The sequence below is a fragment of the Ceratotherium simum genome, chromosome 16, assembly GCF_057802395.1.
Source record: "Ceratotherium simum simum isolate JZ-2026a chromosome 16, ASM5780239v1, whole genome shotgun sequence".
In the NCBI taxonomy this organism is placed as follows: Eukaryota; Metazoa; Chordata; class Mammalia; order Perissodactyla; family Rhinocerotidae; genus Ceratotherium; species Ceratotherium simum.
This window is the reverse complement of record NC_141915.1, coordinates 40,259,603-40,267,141: the sequence shown is the minus strand read 5'-3', so window position 1 is coordinate 40,267,141 and position 7,539 is coordinate 40,259,603. Positions and strand designations below refer to the sequence as shown.

The following is a 7,539-nucleotide window of genomic DNA, read 5'->3' as shown; positions in this document are numbered from 1 at the left end:
TTAAAAAACAAAGAAGAAATAGATGTCAGCATTAAAAATTGTATCAGGAAGAAAGCTAAAAAATAAGAAACAAGAGAGAATACCTCAGTTATCACGAGCTTCCTCAATTGAGACTCAAGTGTCCAAATATCCCAAAACATAGGGTAAGTAAAGCTGCTAAAATGAAAAACTAAAACTCACATGACAACTAAAGAAAAACTCCACAAACCCCAGGCAAAATTCAGAGGCCACGATACTGCTAAATTTTCTCTTTTTCTTTCCACCTAGGCTCTGAAATTTCTAAGTTTCATCAGATTTCTTTCACTTAGCTATTTTTCCTTTCTTTAAGCCTTCTTTTAGCCAAATGCCAGCCTCTGTGAAAATGGAAAGATTATATTTCATAATTTTAAAAGGGAGGAAAAGCCCAATGATTGTTCCTCCCATCTCAGTGTTTGCATGCCATTTAATCATTAGCGCTTGAACTTCTCTGGTTTCACAGCTCTGGGGAAGGGTGAGGCAGTAACCAACATACTGTAATGGTTGCCGCATTTTTTACCTTCCTTTGAAGGGTGTCATGAGAAATACTCTCAGCTTAATGAGTTAAAGTTTACAAAACACCTTGTACCCCTTGGAGAGATGGCACCCTAGATATGAGAACAGTTAACACCCCACTATAGTGAAAACAATGCAGGTAGAACATAAAAGCCAATAACATAAGGAGCTACAAAATAAAGTTAATTATCATCTATTTAATTATGTGTCCCAATCAAAGGCAGTCTAAGGCAAAATTAAAAGGCAGAATGTTGGATAACAAATAACTGAATGTAAAGATTAAAGCAAGCACATAGTTTAACAGAGAATACCGTGATTAAAAAAGAAAGTTGGAAATCGACAAAAGTCAGCTTCCTGAGTATAACAATAAGGAAGCCAAGAAAAATTTTTCAAAGCATCTATACTTTTTAAAAAATACACTTTTTAAAAAAATTTTGGTAAAATAAACATAACATAAAAGTTACCATCTTAACCATTTTTAAGTGTACAGTTCAGTAGTGTTAAGTACATTCACATTATTGTGCAACCAATCTCCAGAACTCTTTTCATCTTACAAAACTGAAACTCTCTACTCATTAAACTCCCATTTCCCCTCTCCCCACCCCTGGCAACCACTATTCTATTTTCTGTCTCTGAATTTGACTACACCAGGTACCTCATATAAGTGGAATCGTACAGCATTCGTCTCTTTAAAAAACCACACTTTTAAACCAGAGAAACTATTAGCAGAAGCGAATGGAAATAATCTAAAGTACAAAGGGACAGAAAAACAGGAAGCAGAAAGTGAACTGGGGAGGATTCTAGATTTCAGTATCTATAAAATGGCCCCGATCATAACATTAGTTATCGGAAGTGGATACAGATCCTCTTTTCTAAATGTCTTTTAAACAAAAACAGAAAAATATGAGCACTGAGTAGGCTGGGGAAACTCCAGGTTTCGGTATCTGCAAGACGACTCCGGCATATCTTTGGTTATCAGAAGCGGATTCAGAACCTCTTCGCCAAACAAAGACAGATGAAATCAACATCATCTCTTAATTTCTTAAGATTTGATTCTAAAGAAGGAAATTGGTATCATTCTATCAGTCTCAAGTTCAACAACACAATGAAAGCAGATTTGTAGCATCACACCAGCCACAATGAACTCTGATCTGATGCTAAGACTATCAGCCTAAAAACTTTTCCAATCTTTCTTAGACATTCTCTGCTCAAATAAGTGTGTTGCTGAGATTGTGTCGGAATCGTCCGGGTACCTCCCCTGTACAGAATCATTGTTTAGGCCAGTGTCCTGGTGACGGCCACTGTGAGCCCCACCAGCCTCAACTGCTTAGAGAAAAAAAAACATTTTGCAATAATAAGTGTCCTGAGAGGCCACTCCCAGTGGATCTGGCACCACCCAAAAGTCAATTTCAGCCCTGTGCTCTTGTCAGACACCAAAGAAATTATAAACCACCTACAAGAATAGAGCAGAAATCACCAGTTCTGTGACAGTTTCTCTTCCTTCGCTCCTTCCTCTCTTTTCCTGTCTTCCTTCCCCATCACCCTTGTCCATTCTTTCTCTTGTTTCAATTAAGCATATCCCTTTGCAAGTTTCCTCTTCTCCACCAGCATCTGTTCAGTCACACCATTTTGCCAAATTTTGTTCTGGGAGAAAATGACTTAGCTTTGTACTTGTTGTGTTTGAACATGGAAGACTACTAGTAAGTTTTTCATATTAAGAGTGAAAATATCTAATTTGATCTCAAAATACAAAGAAAACAATAACCTAAAATCACACACTTCAACAAACTTAGAAATATGCTGATTGAAATAATCATAGAGAAGGACAATTAAGTAAATCTGAAACTAACTTGATGCTAAAGCTAATTTCAACTTTAAGAGAACAATACGAACAAAAAGTTACAAGTGTGATGGGAAATTTCCATTCTCATCATATTAAGTATTTTAATTACACTTGTTAATCTGGGGAAGTGCTCTGCAATGGGGAAATCATGAAGCAAATTTAATAGAATTACTCTTTCAGGAAAGAATTGTCAGTCATCAAAACCTCTGAAAGATTAAAACTGTAATTCTGAAAAAATTGTTTTGCTTTGCTCCACCATATTTTTTTTTCTTGAGATAGTAAATGCCCAGAGGCTCTGACCCAGCTTCAGAGAAAGAGCCAGTAGAGTGGGTTCACAAAAAAGAAATTATCAAATTGCAGATTAGCAAAACTGTAACAGGGATTAAGAAGTGACACAGAAAAGGAACACCCTAAAAATGTGTATATAAGGGCCAAAAAGTCAGCCTGCAAATACTCGTCACTGTCACCTCTATTCGCCTGGACAAGTTAAACGTTTGCAGGATCATCATGTCTTGCTCATCTCGCATTTCCTCCTCCAGGGCTGGAGGCGGCAGCTCCGTCAAGGTGTCTGCTGGTGGCAGCAGCTTCAGCAGTGGAAGCAGATGTGGTCTAGGGGGTGGCTCTGCACGAGGCTTCCAAGGAGGAACCAGCCACTATGGCCTGGGTGGGGGATCTGGCTTTGGACAGGGTTTTGGTAGCTGTTCAGTAGGGGGCGGGTTTGGAGGAGCTTCAGGCTCTGGAGCTGTCTTTGGTGGGGGTTCTGGATTTGGTGGGGGTTCTGGATTTGGTGGGGGTTCTGGATTTGGTGGTGCTAGTGGAGGCTTCTACAGCTATGGTGGTGGTATGGGTGGTGGTTTTGGCGATGGGGGGCTTTTCTCTGGGGGTGAAAAGCAAACCATGCAGAACCTCAATGACCGCCTGGCCAGTTACCTAGACAAGGTCAGAGCCCTGGAGGAGGCCAACACTGATCTGGAGAACAAAATCAAGGAGTGGTATGACAGATTTGGGTCTGGGTCTGGAGATGGTGGAAGAGATTATAGCAAATACTATCGAATAATTGAAGATCTCAGGAATCAGGTGAGACACTATCCATTGCTGAGTTTCTATTATTTCTGTATCTTTTGCTTTCCTTCTGATCATGGACTGCAGTGAAGAATTTAAGTCAAGGAATTATTTGAAAACATATTTGCTTGTTGTATATGCAAAATGGAACTTGGTATTTTTTAACTATGACAGTACTGTATATGACATTCAACCACATTAAGTAACCATTAACTATTAATTTTCTGTTTGCATCTCAATTTGAGTATTTCTACATGAGAAGAAAATTTATACAATGTTTGGCAGCTAATTAACATGTATGTATAAGAGTGATGGCAATGAGTCAACACTAGCTTAATCTAATTATTTCATGATTAATTCTGGCAGGTTGACATATTTTAGCATCTTGCCAGATTTAAAACGTCTTTATGACATTTTTCTTCCTAGAAAATCTGGTGCAAATATTGTATGAGAATGTGGTTGAATCTAAAATGTTCAGGCACTGTTGCATAGGAAATATATTTTTAAAAGCTTTTTTCGAAGTGAAATTCGTGTTTCACACTATTTTCTGAAAGAGCTCATAGAATAACTAATCTTCCAAAGCAGCAGAAATATGCAGAGGACTGAATTCTATAAAACAATGCCTCACGCCTATTCCAGTAAACGTGCAAACTGTTAATTTTTGCAGAAAAATGTAGTCCAAATACTCCAGGATTATCAATACAGGTGTCATTACTAAGCAAGTTTTCAAAGCAATTCACCTTTAAAAGCTAACTCAGGGGACAGCTACCCTCAAGAGTGGGCTTGCAGACACAAGGTAAAAAGCATCCCTGATTTATTTCCTATTATTACCTTTTCCAGATCATTACTGCCACCATTGAAAATGCTGGGGTCGTCTTGCAGATTGACAATGCCAGATTGGCTGCTGATGACTTCAGACTGAAGTAAGAAAAGTAAAGACTTGAAAACGAATGTTGTAGGAATGATAAAATTCAATCCATTGCTTAATCTTTCTGAATTAAAAAAAAAATCTTTTAGGGGATCAAGACCTAAATTCACAAACATTCCAACGGTAAACTTTAAAAACCATCATTCCACCAACAAGAAAAGAGAGAGGCAAATTAAAGATGAAATTTTTGTTATACAAAATATTGACCATTGATAGAATTAACGTTAGGCTCATATTGTTCTTTATAGGGGAAAAACTCCTAAGAGAAAACTTAGTAGCCTTTATTTATCAAATAGCGCAGAGAAGAAAACTTTTTCTCGAACATGTAAGAAGGGATGGTACTCTTTGAAATGTACTGCACTGTCTTACTGCTGCCCCTTCCAGGTATGAGAACGAGCTGTATCTCCGGCAGTCCGTAGAGGCCGACATCAACGGCCTGCGGAAAGTCCTGGATGACCTGACCATGACTCGCTCCGACCTGGAGATGCAGATCGAGAGCCTCACGGAGGAGCTGGCCTACCTGAGGAAGAACCACGAGGAGGTAGGAATACATTCCACGTGATTCAACGACTCTGGCCTACGTATTTTCCCCCAAGTCCATTCTATAAAAATAAAATAAAATAAATTGTATTGAATTTCCAAGTCTTATGACAAGGAAAAAAAGTAATAATGAGAAATTATATCTGAATTTGGTGATGGGAGGGTTCCCTTCAGTGTCCTACTTTCAACTTTTTGCTGGCTATGCACATTTTAGGAAGTCATTGCTGTTTTGTTTTCATCACGATGGTCTTTTTTTGCTTCGTGCTAGGAAATGAAGAGCACACAAGGAGCCTCCGGAGGAGATGTGACTGTAGAAATGAATGCCGCCCCAGGAACCGACCTGACCAAGTTACTGAATGACATGAGGGCGCAGTATGAGGAGCTGGCTGAGCAAAATCGCCGGGAGGCCGAGGAGCAGTTCAACAAACAGGTAGATTATCACCACTGAACGGCCGAGCCCGCGGCCACGCACAGCCCCTTCCGCTCATTTCATCAGCCCACAATGACTGCATTTTACTTTTCTTTAGAGTGCAGCGCTGCAAGCACAGATCTCTACTGATGCTGGGGCAGCCAGCTCCGCCAAGAGTGAGATAACAGAACTGAAACGTACTCTGCAAGCCCTGGAGATTGAGCTTCAGTCCCAACTGGCCATGGTAGGTGCAAAGAGCTTTGCAAAATCTCCAACAGGGAGTTAAGCAATTCAGTTTTCTTTCTTTGCCAAGATATTCCACTTGGCACGTAATAAAAGCCATATTAACGAGGACTGTGTTGTGGTTGAAGAGAGCACAGAATATTCCAGTTAAAGATAATATACCCTATCCATAAAAGATTTAATTTCAAAACAGTAATGCCAACAAAAATTAAGGAAGCAGTGATATAACAATATAGGTTGTAACTTGGTAAAGGTGTCCTTCTCCTAGTACCTTATAAAATTTTGTATTTTTAAAAAACTCATCCAATGACTTATTTTCATGATGAATTTTTTATTTGCTTTTTCTCATAGAAAAGCTCCCTGGAAGGGACCCTGGCCGACACAGAAGCTGGCTACATGGCTCAGCTGTCAGAAATCCAGATGAAGGTCAGCAGCCTGGAGGAGCAGATCTGCCAGATCCGGGGCGAGACCGAATGCCAGAACGCAGAGTATGAACAACTGCTGGACATCAAGACCCGCCTGGAGATGGAGATCGAGACCTACCGCCGCCTGCTCGATGGAGAGGGAGGGTAAGTGAAAGTCATGAGCATGCTAACATGCACAGTTTGGGGTATTTATGTTATGAAACCATAAAGGAAGTTGGGGACTGGATTTGTATTTATAAAGAACCAATGACACAATCCGATCAAAAGACATCTACCGTCACCACGGAGAGCCCCCTGCATGGAGGGTTTCTCCTGCCTTTGCAAACTACGAAGGAAAACAATTCTTTTTTTCTACAGTGGTTCTGGTTTTGGAGCATGTGATTTTAGAAACTTGGGATCCAGGGATTTGATATCCAGTGACTCAAGATCTGCGAGCTCTTCTGGCCAAGGAAGAGGTAGACATGTTTTTAATGTTCATGATAATTTTATAATTTAAAAGTAAAGGCATGCTTTGCTTGTCATATAAAAAGTGTATACTATTGTCTACACCATTTTACCCAAAGAGAGCACACGTGATGAATGCACTTGAATTTCTCTTGGTCTGTGTTTCTGTGAGAGTTTCCAGACTGACGCTGTGATTCTACAATTTTCAGATCCAAATAAGACCAGAGTGACTAAGACCATCGTAGAGGAGGTGGTGGATGGCAAAGTCGTCTCATCTCAAGTCAGCAGTGTTTCTGAGGTGAAAGTTAAATAAGCAATTTCCAAATCGACAAGAGTGTCTTTCAGAGAAAAAATGTAAAGGACACAAAGGAAGAAATCGCATCAATCTAGTCATCTTTCTGAATAACTTTAGGGAACAGTTTCCGTTCAGAAATAGACAACTAACCAATTTTTCTGCGTCCTCTTCTTTTCTTGTTAGAATGCTCTGGAAAAAGTTGAAATGATGACTTGGCTTTACTTGTTTCTATGCTTCAATAAATTTACTTTTGCAAGTTAACTTCATTATTCCTGAAATTTTTTAAGAAATTCAATATTTTAACTAGAAATGAAAAAGCTATCTATTATAATCTAGCTGCATTATTATGTTACTAATATTAATTCATTATTTATATAGTACTTTCTTCATGAAAATCAAGATGATAGCCATTTTGTACGTGGACATGTTTAACATCACATTAGAACTCAGTGATAGCTGAAATTAGACCTCAGTGTCCCTAAAACTATAGCCAACGGCTTAGCCTACAAAGGATGAGACTATTTGAATAATCAGTCTATAGCTAACTGATGCCTAGTTTTTTATGTCCATCACTGAACTGGGTATTTCGTAAGATAGACACATAAGATATGCCTCCTACTTCAAGAAGCTTACATTTTAGACAGACAAGAAAGCTGAACACAGAGAAGACAGCGAACAATAAAGGGCGTTAATGCGGAAGGGCTCAATGCCACGATATTCACCAGAAGTGCCACAAGGATCTGACACAGCATGTTTGCTGGACATTTAGGAGACTGGCCAAAATAACAAGTCTGGGGAAGTAAGATTGGATATGTGATA

The 7,539-nt window shown here is 39.2% G+C and overlaps 1 protein-coding gene across 1 annotated transcript; it reads left to right on the top strand.

The window, feature by feature from the left end:
* Positions 1-2,881: 2,881 nt before the first annotated feature.
* KRT24 (keratin 24) lies at positions 2,882-6,974 on the top strand. Its single transcript, XM_004434521.3, has 8 exons — positions 2,882-3,451; positions 4,277-4,359; positions 4,749-4,905; positions 5,173-5,334; positions 5,432-5,557; positions 5,908-6,125; positions 6,339-6,436; positions 6,635-6,974. The coding sequence occupies exons 1-8, from the start codon at positions 2,882-2,884 to the stop codon at positions 6,736-6,738; spliced, it is 1,518 nt and encodes a 505-aa protein (XP_004434578.2). The 3' UTR covers positions 6,739-6,974.
* Positions 6,975-7,539: the final 565 nt, after the last annotated feature.

Excerpts from the sequence above, each read along its gene's own strand:
- KRT24 (XM_004434521.3), top strand. The coding sequence starts at position 2,882 with ATGTCTTGCTCATCTCGCATTTCCTCCTCCAGGGCTGGAGGCGGCAGC. Across the intron at positions 4,906-5,172 it reads TGAGGAAGAACCACGAGGAG|GAAATGAAGAGCACACAAGG; the intron begins GTAGGAATACAT and ends GCTTCGTGCTAG. Across the intron at positions 5,335-5,431 it reads AGGAGCAGTTCAACAAACAG|AGTGCAGCGCTGCAAGCACA; the intron begins GTAGATTATCAC and ends ACTTTTCTTTAG.